General features: G+C 37.3%; 1 protein-coding gene across 2 annotated transcripts in view; it reads left to right on the top strand.

The window, feature by feature from the left end:
- arhgef7b (Rho guanine nucleotide exchange factor (GEF) 7b) overlaps positions 1-16,161 on the top strand; it is a 51,278-nt gene extending 35,117 nt beyond the window's left edge. For both annotated transcript variants that reach the window (XM_044109198.1, XM_044109199.1), the window contains 22 exons: positions 1,893-2,128; positions 3,619-3,702; positions 6,698-6,782; positions 6,876-7,000; positions 7,074-7,278; positions 8,558-8,649; positions 10,375-10,469; positions 10,556-10,651; positions 10,904-11,026; positions 11,103-11,241; positions 11,316-11,375; positions 11,462-11,608; positions 11,733-11,819; positions 11,949-12,027; positions 12,165-12,295; positions 12,390-12,605; positions 13,104-13,200; positions 13,585-13,674; positions 13,987-14,145; positions 14,346-14,442; positions 14,957-15,011; positions 15,244-16,161. In XM_044109198.1, coding sequence (XP_043965133.1) covers positions 1,964-2,128; positions 3,619-3,702; positions 6,698-6,782; positions 6,876-7,000; positions 7,074-7,278; positions 8,558-8,649; positions 10,375-10,469; positions 10,556-10,651; positions 10,904-11,026; positions 11,103-11,241; positions 11,316-11,375; positions 11,462-11,608; positions 11,733-11,819; positions 11,949-12,027; positions 12,165-12,295; positions 12,390-12,605; positions 13,104-13,200; positions 13,585-13,674; positions 13,987-14,145; positions 14,346-14,442; positions 14,957-15,011; positions 15,244-15,366 — 2,550 coding nt within the window. In that variant the 5' untranslated portion in view covers positions 1,893-1,963 and the 3' untranslated portion in view covers positions 15,367-16,161. The remainder of the gene's footprint in view (positions 1-1,892; positions 2,129-3,618; positions 3,703-6,697; positions 6,783-6,875; positions 7,001-7,073; positions 7,279-8,557; positions 8,650-10,374; positions 10,470-10,555; positions 10,652-10,903; positions 11,027-11,102; positions 11,242-11,315; positions 11,376-11,461; positions 11,609-11,732; positions 11,820-11,948; positions 12,028-12,164; positions 12,296-12,389; positions 12,606-13,103; positions 13,201-13,584; positions 13,675-13,986; positions 14,146-14,345; positions 14,443-14,956; positions 15,012-15,243) is intronic.
- The last annotated feature ends 1,891 nt before the right edge of the window (positions 16,162-18,052 follow it).

Here is an 18,052-nt window from a genome sequence, read left to right as displayed (position 1 = left end):
TTAATAACTGCAAGCCTTTTTCAGATTTTTCCAGACCAATGCTCCACTTGAAGCAAGGCTGCACTGATGGCCACTTTAGCTTTCCCCATGATTTTTCTGAATCTCTGGCGTTTGCAATATTTTTCCCGTTGTGTGGTTCAGCTTCTTCATGACATTTTCTCCCAGGATTTTCTGATATTTGACTGAATCCATGCTGCCCTCACAAACTGCAGCTTTGCAGTTCAGAGGACCACCACTGTCTTCATATTTAGCATTCTAGTTTTGATCCACTCCTCCACTGAACAGAATCCCACATCCTCCTTAGTTTATTTTTATTGCTTTTAACAATTCTGAATTTGCTATTCTTGTGCTTTTAGGTCAGTAGTATCACATATACTATCTTTTTGAGTGGACTTCTGTTTTCTTCTAAGTGTTGCAGCCTTTGGACTTTTTCACGCTGCAACTGCTAATTTCGCTTTACAAATAAAAGGTGAAATCTAGAGAGTGTAGCATGCGGCCGTATTAATTTCCCTTTACTCTGAAATAGAAAGGCAAGCCAAAAATATTCAGACTTTTAATTTGTAAAACTTTTAACAGCCATGTATTAGTTGCCTATTCCCTCACAATTGATGGAGGTCTGTTTGAAAGCAAAATAAAATACATTAAGACCTGAGCTGAGGAAATGTGTAACACTTAAAGAGGTATAAACATTTAATAGGTAATAGTTAAACACAAAAGGAAAACCAATCTTCATCGTTTTCACAGGACTTCACACTTTGAAGCAGCGCACCTCCTGCCATCCTGTTGATTACTTTGTAACCTTTGTAACCTTCATAACCTTTGCTTGTAACAATATTTATGCATCTTTACATCTGTTAAATTAGCCAATTTGTCAAATTGAACCTTACATTCCATTCATATCCCCTTCTATGATGTTTCGTATCTTACTGGCTTTTTTTTGTTTAATTAGAAGCAGAGTTTTAAAAGATGTTCCTTATTTGAGAATTGATCTCTCTGGCCTTTCTGCAAAGTAAATAAATAAATTAATAAAACTGGCAGAAATGCATTGCCAGAGTCATGCCTGGTGGTGGCGACATCATGCTGCGTGGGTAGTTTTTTTTTGTGGTCAAAGTTATATGGATGGAGGTAAATACATTGACGTTAATAAAGAAATAGCTGCAGAAATGTTCAGGTTTCATTTTCTGTGGACTTAAAACATCTTCAAACTGTGATTTTCCTAGGAAACCTAAACGATGTTTACATAATTTATGCCCAAATCTAAGTGAATATTGGGATGTAAAGTTGGGAAAAACTACTTGCAGCAAACTATAGAAACCAAAGTGTCCAACAGGGGGCGTAAGAGTCTCTTTTAATAGAGCTGTTTACATATTTTACAACTATTTCCAATTTATTCAGTCAGGCCACTGTTTTTTTTTTTTTTATAACATAATGTGCATAAAAAAAATTAAACCCTTGACAGTAATGAGCTCTTTAGCATGTTCTGCTCATCCAAATTTCTCTCATTATTTAATTAATAAATATGTTTGCATTATAAATGCTGTATAAGAGATTTTGTGCTGCAAGAAATATGGATAATTTTCCATCAAAATATCAGTGATTACGTCTCGGTGTCTGTGCTGGATTTGGAGAAAATTACAGAGTCACAGAAGAGAAATTAGTTGAGTTCCTTTCAAATTAAGAGGAGGCGCTATTATTTCCAGATTTCCGCTTTAACTTTGAAAACTGTCAAAGGAAGTCATTTCTTACAGCTTCTAACTTGATGAATCTGCTGGCCGCTACAGCTGTGCACAAAGCAAGGTGATACCAACATCCTCAGGAAGCGAGGAGAGGAAGAGGGAGGAGGAAGGAGCGATATTATTTCTCACTTCCAGCTCCGTTCCTTCTGTTTCCAAGCTGCGGGTTTTTCACCCAGCCTGGACTGTCTGAGCTGCTGCTGCTGTAGGACGATCCGAGACGCCAAATCATGAATTCGGCAGAACAGACGGTAACGTGGCTTATCACGCTGGGGGTCCTGGAGTCTCCCAAGAAGAGCGTGTCGGATCCAGAGGCTTTCCTTCAGGCGTCTCTGCAGGATGGAGTAGTTCTGTGCAGGCTGCTGGAGCGACTCAGACCCGGGACGGTGGACAAAGTAAGCAATCTAAAAATGGAAAACCACATAGAAGACTGATTTTCCACTATTCTGAAGGCTTTTTACTGTACATTATGAGTAAAAATAATCAAGTCAAAAAATAACTGGAGGTCCCAAATAGGCTACGGTATGTTGGATATTTTGCGCTCAGATATAAAAAAAATACCTATGTCCTACCTTTGTAAAAACGAAAACAAAAAAATCTAGATCACAATTATTTTTGAGGACTATTGTTACACTAGGCAATTAAAAGAAAATTATTGTTTTGAAAAGTATTGCGTATGTAAATATGATAAAGTCTAATTGCAAAATGCTTTTGAAATCTTAAAAACAAGCAACTAAGAACATGTTTAATATGGCTGGGAATTTGGGTAAACAAAAAACCCAAACGCATAGATATGTAACTAAAGAGCCACAGATCAGTCTTTTTCTGGGATCAATGGTGCAGATATTTCAACTGCAAGAGCTGTTTGGTTGATAGATGTAGGTCTGACTCCAACAAAAAATTAACAAAAGAATCACAAGATTGCCCCTGTATGCATCAAAGTCTGTGTCCCAATTTCCCAAACATTTTTGTTTGCTCAATTCAAAGAAGGGCATTAAAGTGTGTGATTGTTCACAGCAACCGGTCTTCTGCAAGCTTAGCCACAAAGGGAATTCAATCTCATATAAAAAGCAAAATAAACTCTCTTGAATTTTATAGAAATATAGGTAATTAGCTCTTAAGTAGCTGATAACTTTTATTTTGGTTTTTAAGTCTGACCTGCAATTTCTTATTTTTGCGAAGTTCACCTTTTCCCTTTCCTTTAGTTAATCAAATCCTTTTTTAATGTTTTTTAAACCATATAATCTCACAAATGTGCAAGGATATCCTCATTTGCACCAGAGCACGCACTCGTACGACATACTCGCACGCTTATATCCAACTACGCCCCCTAGACTCATGAACAATGGACTGTGGGTCTGTTAACGTCACATCCTCCTTCAGCTTTCCGCTGTTGTAGTAAAGTTTGACTGTAGATGTTATTTTAAATAGCTTTTGGTAAAACAACACAGTAAATAACAACAAAACTTAAACCACAGGGTGAGAGAATGCGCTCTTCAAAATAAAATAAAGAACGATCATGTCACCAGATGTTAATGGAAGCAGCTGTTTAATTCTTGAAAGCTTTATATTTGTGCTGGGGGTGTTATAGATTACAAATGCATAAGCATTCGATGCAATAATATCAAGTGCTTAGTTATCGCTATAAAGCCAAAAAAGTGGCATTTTAAGCTTGTTTGGCAATTGTTTGCTTTTCTTTGAAAGGTAAAACCGGAAGTTGTGCTGATTAGGTTGCTTGATCCTGGGAGCAGCAAGCGTACAAGCTGAGCGTCTGTGGGTTAAAAAAACGTCTGTCAGTCAAGAAAACTCATTAAAATCTGCCATAAGGGTTAATTACTGCTTTAGAAGAGTATTTGAAACTGAACCGTTTTTTTTTTATTCATAGTTTATCCAGGAACCCAGGAGCGACAGCGAGTGTCAGAGGAACATTACGGAGTTTATTAAGGGCTGCGGGGCTTTCAGTGTAGAGGTGAGTCACTCCATCAGTTGTGTATTTATTTAGTTACACTGCGAGGTTAAACAACAACAAAAACATGTGTAGCTTTGGGGGTTTTTTGTGTGTAGAACCGACTTTAAAATTCTTATTTTGACAATTTATAAGGCATGTCTTAAAGCTGCGAGACAGCAGGAGTAACGGTCTTTTTTAATATGGAAATTTATCATAAAAAGTGCCTTTGTTTTGTCACTGAGTAGTTATCTACAAGTAAACGATTATTTAACTACCAAGGTTCTTTGGTCATAATTTTAAAATGGCTTGTTAGTCTCAGTACTGCTCTTTCATTAGACTGTATTTTATTGCTTTTCTTTAACTTGCAGTTGTTTCCAAAGCTATTTATATCACTCTGGCCCCAATATGAGAATATTATTACTACCTCTTAATAAATCACTAATTAACTGTGATTTGCTAACTTTTTCAAATCAGTTTTTTGATCCATATTGAGCCATGATTGCTTTGAGACTTTTAGAATCAAGAAATGATTTATGGGTTGCATTTGTTGCAACAATGGATTATGTCAAGGAAAATGTCTGGCTGTCAGTTTTAAGCTGAAGTATATTTGAGTTATGTGGCAGGATCGTGATTTGATGCAAACCTGCAAGAAAGAGGGTTTCTGGAGTGGCCTAGTCAAAGTCAGGAGATAAATCTGATTTAACTGCTGTGGCAAGATTAATTTTTGTTGCCCTCCAGTATCGCTGACTTCTGCAAAGCAGTAGTCCTGCACTACAACTTATTCCAAATGTTTATTTGGGGAAAAAAATATTTTGTTTTCATATTGTCTAGGTAGAAAATAAAACAACCAGAAATATCTGTAGGGTAGCAAATACTTTGGCTGTGGATTCAAAACAAGCGAGAGAGATTATTTTTGTCCTCACTTTGGCTGCTCCCAAAATATGTATTTGCTGCCTGTGGTTCATTGGTAGTTATGGAAACAGGAGGCACAGATTCACTTTGATAGGATGTTGATTTTTTATTTTATTTTTTGTACTTGACAGAAATGTTAAGTCTGTGGAACTGATTCCTAAATGAGTGCGTCTTGAAGAGGATCACAGTGCATTTTGATGTTTTTTTAATCTTCTCTGTGGGGTATAAATGAAATTTAGGGACAGTCTGGTATTTGTCTTTCTGTCACAGTTCAAAAAGACAACAGAGGGCATATGCCTCTCTGTTTGCATTTATAAATGGGTCATGGCAGGTTATGACCTCCTTCTCAGTGAGTATGCAGAGAGATCCAGTGAATAATGTACAAAACGACAAACATCCTCTCACACAGTATTGATTTTAGCCGTGGGGAAAAAGAAGAGTGAGATCATAATGTGCAGCATGTAGACTCCTAACAAGGTTTTGCTGTGTATTTGTAAGATAGATGGGCTTTACATATATATATAAAAAATCTTGAATCCTTGAGGAGCGATGGTGAGAGCATGAAATGGATAAAATGAGGGGGAGGGGAAGAGTGGGCTGATGTAATGTAGTCTGCCAGGCATCCAGTTGATTTTCCAATCAGCTTGATTAGAGGAATGGCAGCCATGTCACTGGAAGCCAAGGTCTCCGTTACGAGCAGTCGGGAGTAATTCCCAAAGACAGTCGTGAAGCAGGCGGAGGACAGGCCAGACCGAGTGTCCCACAGAAGAGGATTACAGAGCGGAGGGCGAGCGGCGACGACTCTGACTTTGATTAACGGAAGCAGCACAAGAAGGGGTCAGATAAAAAAAACGCTGCTGGATGTTTGACTGTGGCTGTAGAAAAGCTTGTATTCCTCATGGTAGCTGTAAATCATATAAACCATAGTGAAACAACTGCTTAATCTATCACAAACTTCTGTTTGAAGCATATGGTGACAAAATAAAAAATATTAGCAGCATTTAATCATTTTTGCCTGTTTAAATGGGAGAGTGATTAAAAAAACTGAACTTCAAGGTCATTTTTCTGAATGTATGGTTTTTGTAAGTTATGTTTTTCTACTAAAACTGATTAAAAAGGAGAAAAATGCTCCTCTTTCTTGTGAAATTAATTTGGTAAAGTCATAAAATGTACAGGAGCTTTAATCTCTCACTTTCACTGCATCACATTCCAGTCCTGCTTTTTCTTAGAGTTGCTTTTAACTTTAGCTTAGCAGATGTAGCCTTCGGTGAATATTTTTCAATTAAGCAGACCTTAAATTTTGTCTTGTAATTTTTTTTATAAACAAATGGATGTTACTTGTTTCCATTTATTATATAAAGATTTAATTAATGTAATAGAAGCTGCAATAGGAAAACAAATGCCTAATATTTTTTATATGCCTCTCTAAAATCAAATGTTAAAACTAGAGTGTGTAGAAACAGCAGTTGACATATTAATTGCAGCATAAGGAAAACTTTGATTCAAGATGATGATGATATTTTACCTAATTTTACCCTCGATTACCAGTCTGTGAAGTTTTGGGTCATTGTGCGTTAGCTGTAGTCAGCTGGCACAAAGTCACCCCAAAGTGTTTGCAAATGATCTCAAATAATGTATTAAAAGTTAAAATCCTTGTCACATATGGCTCCATCTTCACAATTTGCTAATATAAACATGTTTGTGTGTGTGGTTTACACAGGATTAGGAGCTTTGGAGGTGTTTTGATTCTGGCTGTGTGTGTTGCCAGTAACATGTGTGATCGAGCGATTACAAGAGGGAAGCTCAGACTTAATCCGCCTTCAGACCAAAGTGGGGTCAGAGAATTAATGCAGCATTTGACTCAGTTTTGCTTCATTTTTAGGGTGATATATACTTCCTAGAATGCAAACCAGATTCATTTATGACATTTATCTTAACGAGGAGTTTCTCAAAATGTGAGAAAATCTTTTTTTTTTCCCGTCAGAGAGAACTTTTGAAATTTTGGCCCACTGTCCAGGTTGTTCAAAAACAAACTTTGACTAGGCTAAAAAAAAAAAAAAAAGAGTTATAAAAACAATGCTAAAAATTGTTGTTTGTTTTCAAGCCTTTTGTAGTGAGTGACCTCCTGCAGGGACTGAACTTCTCCAAAGTACTAAACTCCTTAGTTGCTCTTAACAAAGCCACTGAAGGTAAGAGTCGGGTGTTTGGGGCCATTTTAAGTGTTCATCTCTTTTGCAAGTTTTCGGGTGTTTATGGTTTTGTTTCCTGCTGTGTGCCTGCAGAGTTGTCTGTCCCAGGAGACGGCGGATGTGTGCCGCACTCCTCCAATATACGGATCAAATCATTCGACTCTCTGAACACTCAAAGTCGCTCCTCTAAGCTGCAGCAGCCTCAGTATCGCAGCCTGGTGAGTCATGCTGCCAACGCCAGACATTGCTGTGTTTTTCCCCATTTAAAACGGCCTCTCCGCTCCATCGTAGGACATGTCAGATGGCGGAGTGTGCAGCCAGCTGCTGGTCAAAGCGCGTTTCGCCTTCCAGCCGACCAACGAGGACGAGCTCTCCTTCTCCAAGGGTGATGTCATCTGTGTGACCAAGCAGGTGGAGGGGGGCTGGTGGGAAGGCTCGCTGAACGACAAGACTGGGTGGTTCCCCAGTAACTACGTACGGGAGCTGAAAGGAGGCGGTGGGTGCATACAGATACGGAAAGCATTTATTGAAGATGTTGAAACATCAACATGCTATTTGGATTTTCACTTCTTTATAATAATTGGTGTCAGAGACGCTGTAAAAACTGAACTTATATTTGAGTCTGTGCTGCTGCTTCTACAGTCAGGATGATCAGTTCCTCATGGCTCGTCGATAGACGTGAGGTTTGCTGTGCTGCTTCCAAATTCAGGAAGCTTCACTTGGACACAAAGAAAGGAAGTTCCTGAGCTGTTGCTTAAAAAGGAAATTTCTGACAGAAAACAACAACTTGGAGAGCAGCGGGCTAAGATGTAGTAGAGGATACATATGCCCCGTTGAAATATTTTTCTTCATTTTGATCTCTTTAAGTACAATAAGATACTCATTATCCAGAAAAGACAGAGATTTATTCTGGCTTTACATTGCAATGTGTATTTAACTAGAATGATCACAACAACATGCCTGTTAGTAGTCCTGCAGAACTATAATGATCAAAGCAAAAACTGAAAGATAATAACATCCTGGAGTCATCTACGTATAACCTTTGATCGACACACAGACTAGTGAGGTTACATTGTCAGTGATTTGACTTTTTGAGTCCACAACAGGAGTTTGATAAATGTACTTTTTGAGTGTTTCTTCAGATTCACTTCAATCTCAAAAAAGATAAAAAGTTCAGTTAAAAACAAGTTAAATGTATCATGGATGTTCATTACACACCCAGTGTTTATCATAAAGTGTTTAAGTTTTTGAGTTGTTGAAACTCAAGCTCAGGTTTCTGATGTCTCTGGGACACGGCTGCTTAACATAAACAACAAAACTCTAGAGTTCGCTTTGCTTGACAGTTTTCTCTTTCTTGCAATTATAAGTGTGGTTACTTTTTAACCACACTTTTTCCTTTCGCTTAACTTTCTAATGTTATGCTCCTATACAGCACTTTGTGGTCTTTGTGATAGCAAAACCTTTTATGTCTTACTCTGTTTTTGGCTGGTATAAATTACAATTTGCTGAGTTATTGTCAAGCTAGCCATCTTTCCCATGATTGAATTTGGGGGTTTCATTAGCTATAAGCTCCAATGATCACAATAGAAAAACACACATTTTAAATAAATCACGCTTCATAGAAAGGCGTGATGGTGTAAGAATTCTATATAATAGGAATTAAACATTAATTCTTCATCAATGACGGTCTAATAAACAGAGACGCTTTTGAATGTTGTGCTTGTAACATGTGTTGTCCTTTGATTGGAGCAGGAAGACTTTGTTCTGTTTTTTAGACAAAACAACAGACAAGCCAAAATGTGGGACTCTGAAAAGTCCCCCAAAAGGTTTTGACACCACCATCATCTCGAAGACCTATTACAACATGGTGAGTATCAGTGTGTCAAGAAATCTAGCCTCCTATTGTGTTCACTAATGTTTAACAAGCTAGCTGAAAGTCTTCTACCACAATACAGAGAGCGGGGTTAAGTCTGTAAGAATCCAGTTTGGTTTAGGTTACATGTTTGGCTAAAACTATGGTTTGCGGAAAAATTGAAAAATAAAACTTGTGTTATTTTGTTTGTTTGTATGTTTTTTTGTTGTGTTTTTTTCTGATGCAGCTTTTAAGGTTAGTGGTGACTCAGGCTTGGAGGATGATTTTCACGTTGTGTGTCTGCCTTTATGGGCTGTCGCAATCAATTATTTTTGATTCACACATTTAATTGACTATCTCATAGCCATGTCTGTGTGTGTGTATGTGAGCATGGCATGATTTGTGGAGCCCACATGGCACCCATGCATGCATCAGGTCTGTGTTGACAGAGTGCGGCCAATGTAATGTAGGTTATTTCTTCCATCTCAGTGGTTTCTGGGGCAGCCTTGCCTCAGGGTGAGCTCTTTCTGGTATGAGTGTTTTTAATAATGTAGCAAGATGTCACAGTCTCTGCAGACACTCTTATCTCTGGTTGAGGGAACCTAAGTGTTCTTTATACAATCTCATACAGGTTGTGCCTGGAGTGAAAGCTGTTCCTGGACACTAATGCAAAGACAAAAAAAAAAATAGAATCCTGTTTTTATTTATTAAAAAACCAGCTCAGATGAAGATGTAGGCTTTGGGCATTTTTATGATCACTAACTATAATGACCTCTTTCATTCATATTCCAAAATATGTACTAATACATATTTTCATAAAACATGTTAAAAATAAGCTAGTTTGTACCTTAACACAGTATTGACAAATTAATTGTTACATATAAAAATCATAAAAATTCCATAAAATCTGCTTCATTTTCTCAGGTTTAGACTAATAACAGGAGTTTTTCACCACACCAGCATGAGTCAGAAATAGGATTGTGATGGCAGTATAGCATATGTTACCGTTTTAGATGGTTTCACACCTCACTTCTTGTTTGAGCTAAAAAGTTGTTGGGAACATCATTCCTGCTAGACTTCTGTAGTTGTTGCAAGGTCTGTAAATGAACCTGAGGGGTCAAATGAAAATCCAGTTTTAAAGGAAGTGTAAACGACACTACTGGAGGGGGTGTTGTCACTCCCCCAGGATGATTTAAATGCCCAGTTTGCTTTCAATTGACTACATTTCTGAAAGCCTTTGAGATTTATCTTGAACTTCAAGGATTTTCTGTATCTTTAAGAAGTTTTACAGCATTTTTTCCCCCAATAAATTAGGACTGGAACTAACAATTATTTTAGTAATTGATTAAACCCTCGTTTTTTTCTGTTGATTATTTGGATAAAAGATGGCACATTCTACATATTATTTATTTAACAACTTAATTCTTTTTTTCTTTTTGTTTTTTTTACAAAATTAGAAATACATTAAAATGTAAGAATGACGAGTAATTCAGTTCCTTTTAAAAATTAAAAAAATAAACATTTTATTCCCTAAAATGCAACGACAAGAAAAAGCTACACACATCATTTCAATAATTTATTAATCACGGTTAATCCGATTAATCGTTTCAGCCCAACAATTAATCACAGCTGTCTTGACGTTTCTCTGTATAAATTTATGTTCATTTCCTTTAGAGATTCATGGAAAACATGGACAAGTGTAAAAAGGATTCCTTTTTAATAACTTTGTGTCTCATACAGGTCCTACAGAACATCCTGGAGGCAGAAAGTGAATATTCAAGGGAGCTACAGAGTCTCCTGGGGACATACCTACGTCCACTTCACCCCACAGACAGGTAGCTGTTCCTCACCCCAGCATTGTATTAATACCATTTTACATCAAAGCATGCATGTCTCAAAATTATTTTCTTCTGCTTTACAGACTCAGCAGTGTTGACATCGGTCATATTCAGGGAAATCTGGAAGAGATCTCTACATTCCAGCAGATGCTTGTCCAGTCCTTGGACGAACAAACCAAGTCAGTTTGTTTTTTGTCTTTCTCTGCAAAATTCCTTCATTTTTTTGTTGGATTCAAAACTGCTAAGAAAAAAAACGTAGCACTGTTTTTTTGGGGGGGTATGTTTTAAAGTACTTTTAAAGAAATTTCAAGTCAGAAGTAGATGTAGCAGCAGAGACATCTAGTGGTCAGCTGAAACTGTTGCAATTTTTACTGTATAATTGCAGAAATTTCATTTCCATTCAGTCTGATGTTACAGTGTAATTTGTGTAGGCTTCCAGAGAACCAACAGAGAATCGGGGGTTTCTTTCTGAAGCTGATGCCTGAGATGAAGGCCATATATGTGGCTTACTGCTCCAATCACCCATCTGCAGTCAGCGTGCTCACACAACACAGGTATGGACGCAAACCCTGAACACGTTTTGGAACTACAAATACTTTAGACTACCATGTTTATGAATGTGTCTCACAGTGATGATCTTATGGAATATATGGAGTCAAAAGGAGCATCCAGTCCTGGCAACCTGACACTAACAGTCAGTCTGAGTAAACCCTTCACCAGAATGGAAAGGTACCCAGCACTGCTGAAAGAACTGGACAGACATATGGAAGTAAGAGTCTGTTTATAGACCCAAAACTTCAGGAGATGCACATTCTTGTTTTTGATATTCTGATCGTCTTTTAGGAGCAACACCCCGACCGAGCTGACCTCAGTGCTGCCATGGCAGCCTTCAAAAGCCTCGCAGTGAGAATGCTTCTTTTCCAGTTGTGAATCAGTTTTACATCACATTTTGAGGAGTTTTTTTTAGAGCAGAGTGTGTTTTAACGCAGGCAGAGTGTGAGGAGGTAAGAAAGAGGAAGAACCTGGAGCTACAGATTCTGACTGAGCCAATCAGAAACTGGGAAGGAGAAGATATTAAAACTCTCGGCCCAGTTCTCCACATGTCCCAGGTCAAGGTTCACACGCAGAATTGCCAGGTACAAAACTCTGTGAGGGAGGTGTTGACTTTCACTTTTTACCTGTTGAAGTCCGAATTGTTGTGATCTCGCCTGTGAGTTGAAACCAGCAGAATTTGGTGAACCACTTTTGTGTTTCTTCCAGGAGTCAAATGAACGCTTCCTCATCCTGTTCCCTCACACTCTGCTCATGCTCTCAGCTAGCCTCCGAATGAGTGGATTCATATACCAGGTATGTTTATGGCCATTGAATCATCATTATATTGCACAAATATTCATATGAATTGTTGTTCAGACTCACAAACATTAAATGAAATGGTAACCAGCACTAAAGGGAGCTACTCTGTGTTTCTGTTTTTAGGGGAAAATGCCTTTATCAGGAATGCTCATCTCCAGGATTGAAGATGGAGAAAACCTGAAGAATGCTTTTGAAATATCTGGTCACTCCCTCTTTTCTCTCTATTTTCAAAATAAAATCATTTCAACAGAGCTCATATTGTTCCAAAAAATAATCCACTTCATGAGCTTAATCATTAAATAACACATCATCTCTAACTGTGTGCCTGTTGTTGAGCAGGAGGCCAATGTGAGCGCACGCAGATAGCTTGTAGCAGTCAACGTGATCTACAAGACTGGTTGGACCTCCTCACCAAACACACACACACCACACCACCTCAAGTGAGCAAGTTTCAGGATGTTTGTTACACAGTAAGGCTCTATGTTGTATTATCAGCCAGCGAGTTAATGGACATCGACCCTCACTGCTCATTCATTTGTCTCTTCTTCACTGTGTTGCTCCTAGTTGCCCTCCCATCCTGCCACTCACTCCAGATACTCTGAGTCTCGCGGCGGGAGCCCTTACCACACCCTGCCTCATCCCTCCTTAAATGGGACAATTTCCAGTAGCAGCCCCATCTGGGGACCGCTGGAGCCACCGAGCACCCCCAAACCTTGGACCCTGAGCTGCCTTCGTCCTGCACCTCCACTACGACCGTCTGCTGCTCTGTGCTTCAAAGAGGTGTCGATCACAAAGCCGTTCACACAAACCTTCTTATAGACCCACACAAAGTAAGGCGTAATTGTGAAGTGGGAGGAGCATAAAAGGGTTTTGAATATTTTTATAAACGGTGAGAAAAATTAGCACACAGCTTCAGCTAGTATTTAGTAGCTGACTCAAACCTGAGCATTCAAAGACACATAAACAGTTAAAAAAGTCAGCCTTCTATCACCTGAAGAACATTTGACCTCCTGTTTAGGGTTTCTTTTGATTAATAATGACAGGAGCATTGATTGATACATTTCATGTGTATTTGCTTGGAGAGTTTGATGATTGTGTTTGACAAAATGTGATGTTTATTATGAGTTATTGTAAGATGTTTTCATGGTGTAAAGGACCTTGTTAAAGAAACTTGCAGTACAAAGAAACTTGACTTGTATGTAAATTTTAACCAAATATTCTTGCAGTTACACCTGTAAGTCTGTGCTTTTCTTTTTGCATTGATTTTGTCTTTTAAAGGACGTAAGTAAAAGTCCCAAAAACAAGAGGCCGCTGCTCCCTACCATAAGAAAACCAGAGCGGAAACCGTCGGAGGAAGATTTCACTGCCAGAAAGAGTAAGCTCAGCACAGGCGCCAGGGTTTGGAAAATTATCTTGTAAATGGTTTTAGTAACTTTGTCCAAATGTGTGTATTCACTGTTTTTCACAAAGCCCTGCCAGAATCTGAAATAAGATTACCAGGTTTTAGCAGAAAAGCCTTAAATCACTTCATAGCCACTGTCTTGATAGTCCAAGCTGTTGAGATTATTAATGCATCTGTGTTTAATACTACCTCTCTTTTCAAATCACTGCTTGCATAGAATGATTATATAAACACAGCAGAGTAAGAGACGAGAACAAATGAGCTTTTTACTGCTTTCTTCTTTTGCATTAAAACTTTTGGATGCATCTTCAACATCTGTCATGTTTCTGTTCCTCCCATCTTCCTCTGGTGCGTCAGGCACAGCGGCTCTGGAGGAGGACGCTCAGATACTGAAGGTGATCGAGGCTTACTGCACGAGTGCAAAGACTCGCCAGACTCTAAACTCAAGTGAGTGACTTCACTTCTATGCATTCAAATCCACACACAGTGTCTCAAACTGTTAGTATTGTGAATCACTTTTTCTTCTAAGCTTTTTATACTAACATGTTTTTCTCTCTCCTCTCTTTTCTCTGATATTCATTCAACCTCTTATTTCACCCTATTTGTCCCAAACAAACCATTATTTTTGATTTGTCCTTGTGTTGTTATGCATTTTCCTATTTTTGTTTGTGATTCTTTATGGTTTTTCCAAAACCTTCTTCATCCTTTACCCAATATGATTTGATTTTATGTAATTTGGTGTTTTATGGCACCGTAAAGCATGGCAGGGAACTGATCTCATGCACAACCATGTGCTGGCTGAGACCAGTCTCACAGTGGCTGCGCTCCCTAGTAACCTGCCATCTTCTGACCAATCAGAAGACTCCGATTATGACAGTATCTGGACTAATCAAAGTCACAGGACCGCCTCGTTTTCTCGTAAGATGTTGTTGTGAACCTTTTCTGCTGACTCAAAGTGTGTCATAGATGCTATGTGGATGTCAGTGTGTTGCTGGAGTCTTCCAAATACTTTTTTTTAAATGTCTGATAATATTATTTAAGAATAACAATTAAGTGTAGATTTTTTACTTGCTTAAGTTGTGAAATTCTCTGGTTACTTTTTACTTTTATTGTCTTAGGCTCCAGCAGAAGAGATGTCCTTATGCTGTTCCCAGAGGAGGAGAAGATTATTGTTGAAGAAACGAGGAGCAACGGACAAACTGTAGTGGAGGAACGGTAATAAATTTGATTATATGCTCATCCTATTTGAACAGGTTTATTGTTTGATAAACTTATGCATTGCAATTCATCAATGATTTTGTTTTAAATGTGATTAGTTCTATTTTACTTCATCTGGCTAATTTAAAGGGCTTAGTGACAGTTGTACAGGTGCAAATACATTTCATTGGTTGATATTTTTAATAGTATATTAACATTTTGTGTGTTAAAGCGTATGTGTAGACTAATAACTTTGCTGATTTTTATTACTAATATTCCTATATGTCGATATATGGATGGATGGGAGAAGAAAAATATTAAAGCAGAACTTGCATACTTATTTTATTTTGCACCAGTAGTTTAGGATTAAGTTCTACTTAAAAAAATGACCTCCTGCAACTGACATTCAGCTTTTTGCATTGGTTGTATTTTTTTATTTTTGTGAACGTAGCTTCCTCTTTTTCTCCTTTTTTTTTTGAATCGACATGTAAACACGTTGTGGGGTATAAATTATATATTTTTTCTCCTGCAGGAGTCTGGTGGACACTGTTTATAGCCTCAGAGATGAAGTTCAGGAACTCAAGCAGGTTGGTTTCCTCTTTGTCTTCTTTTTTCCTGCCTATATTCTATTTTATGTTAGTATTGGTCTTACCTGTTTTCAGTCATTTTAGGTTACATTTTATGTGCATAAAATGTGTGGTGTAAATTCAAATGTGAGATGTGAATTCTGCTTTGTTATAGTATTGGGGGGGTTTTTTGTCCCAGAGTTCCTAATTTTTCCTTTCTTTCTTTGTTAATCTGTCTCCTTCTGTTTGCCAGGACAACAAGAGAATAAAGCGGACGCTGGAGGAGGAGCAGCGAGCGAGAAAAGAGCTGGAGAGAATCGTCAGGCGGGTTCTGAAGAACATGAACGACCCGACCTGGGACGAGACCAACCTCTGAAACTGCTTCAGATTTGAAGCCAGGACCAATTTCTGTCATTTAAATCATGATATGATGAGAGCTGTTTGCTGTGTGGACAGAAGCTGCCGGTAGTTTGTGCCACTCTTCATCATTTCATTTAACTTTAAAACCTTGAACTAACCCATGTGCCAAATCAGGGACCAGGAAACTTCCTGCCAGCTATCGATGAAGCCGTCCCTACTGTTCATGAAGTAATGAAGCCATAACCGCTGGTAGGCACAAGGATGTCACTTCGCTTCGTCTTTTCTTCTGTTATTGGACCAACAATTTCCTTTTTCTTTCCTAATGTTGCTGCTCCTTTCACTGGTATCCAGGATAGTATTTTATTTGCTCTAGTCCATAAATATGGCAGTTTTAAATGAGCAAGACGCCATAGAGAAGTTCAATAGTTAAGTCTTGATTTAAAAACACACACACATACACACTGTCACTGTTAGTCACAGTTCCTGTGAGAACTGTGTATTCACTCATGGTGATGTGTATAAATGCTTCTTTTTCCAGAGCGGAGTTATTACACAACATAACACTTAAAGGTGCAGTATGTAACTTTAATAAAGATTATGTTATGTGCATATTTATTAAAACTGCCACCATTTCATGACAATACGTTGCACTGATGACTGATAAACAGCTCTTCCTCCTCCTTTGCAGCTGTTAATCACACTGCAAGGGATTGACAGCGCTAAGACCCGCCTCCTGGTTCTGATTGGTTGTTTCTAGTTAGCACTGGGAGCAGGCAGAGGAGCTGGATTATTTTTTCCCCACAAATTATCTGTCTTATATCATACTGTTATGAGAATTTCAACAAATATATATATATATATATATATATATATATATATATATATATATATATATATATATATATATATATATATATATATATATATATATATATATATATATATTTATAATATATAACTTAAATCAAATGTTAGTGGGTATATCTATAATTCTGGCTCCAACTTTCTAACTTTAGAAATAATTTTAGTTTTATGGTGTATAATCATTCAGTCCTGGAAAAAGGAGTTCATGTTGTTCATTCCCATTAGGAGTTGCTATAAAACTTTTAACTGTATATTTCATCTCCATATGAAATAATGAACTTTTAAAGGAACCAACAAGCCAGTTATAAAGTTACCAAAAACATCATAAATCAGCTAACAATGCACCAGCGTTTATAAAGGTTTATGAACTGCAAAAGAGTAGTTGTGGATTGGTCGTATTGGCAACAATACAACTGTTGCCAATCCAACAGTCGTATTGGATTGGCATTGGATTCTGTTACAAACAATGTTTGTAACTGATGATGAGATTATGTTGTGGGACCACAGGAAAGAAAATAAGAGAACAGTCGTATTTATCTTTGTTTTAATTTGATAAACTACAATAAAACATCTAGAAAATGTTTGGTTTTCAGAAAACCTCAGGGCTTAACACAGCTAAAACCTAATGTTTCCAGCTCCAAATTAACACCCATTTCTACTTAAAGTTTTCAAGCAATATATAAAGGTGCTCATAATGTTATATTGACTTGCACTGCCTGTTAAGCAAAAAAACAAAAACAAAAACTTTTATCAGTAATTTGGTTCTTTGACATTTTAGAACCCCTGTCACTTAAAGACATATTCTTTCTAATCTTAGAATCCATTCCTTTCATCATTAATTGTCAATAAAAGTGCAAATTTGTTTATGGTAGGAAGAAAAACATAAGAAGAGGCTATCTACTGAACTCTGTTCAATGGTTCCAACTTGGGTCTCATCCTTAATAATGCAATAAATGGGAAGTTTTTGTCAAAACTGAATATTTTTCAGATACTATTGAGGGACTTTAGCTGTTAGATTTCTATAATCTATTGCAAAGCGCAAGTTTGTTTGGTGAAACAATAAAAATTACTAATAAAATAAAACTTAGTGCTAAGTTAGAAATGTAATAACAGTAAAAACCCATCTGACTCACTTTTTTGAAGTCTGCCTAAGTAATGAGACTGATGGGGGTGGAAAAAACTCAATGCACATTTATATTTGCAAAGCTAAATTTAAAGCAATATTACACTGGAAAATGTGTTTGTTTTTGTCAATATGCAATATACTGTTGAACAAGTCTCATATTTATCTTTGTTTTTATTTATTTTTTTACTTGCTTTCATTAACACCTTTTTTCTACTTTACCCTGGCTCACATCGCATATGTGAGCCAGAGAGCTAAAACAATTTAGCAGTACAACCTCTGTTGTGTTAGTTGTACGATAAAGTATGGCAATGATTTAACTCTAACTTATGTATTTAGCTGTAACTGATGTAAATGTGTTCTGTGCTCTGGTGTTAGAATGATGAAAAGGATTTCAGAGGTTACTATAACAACCATCGTTTTATTTCACCTATTGGTCTGCCCATAAATAAAATGCTGAATCCAAATTAAACTTGAGCCTGTTGTTGAGAATAAAAAGATGATTACAGTGTGTTGTTCTGTCTCGACCAGCTTTGCTCTTCTTCACTGTGTGTATATATATATATATATATATATATATATATAAAATGTTTTCCTCCTGGCAGGTGAAACTGCACCTCATTCTCAAGTGGAAATGGATTAGCATTTTAATACATGCCACACTTTTAAGATTTTTATTTTATTTAAAGATCATGCTTCGTTTTCATTCAATTTT

Source organism: Gambusia affinis, linkage group LG24, assembly GCF_019740435.1.
Source record: "Gambusia affinis linkage group LG24, SWU_Gaff_1.0, whole genome shotgun sequence".
Taxonomy (NCBI): domain Eukaryota; kingdom Metazoa; phylum Chordata; class Actinopteri; order Cyprinodontiformes; family Poeciliidae; genus Gambusia; species Gambusia affinis.
This window is presented reverse-complemented; position numbering and strand designations above follow the sequence as displayed.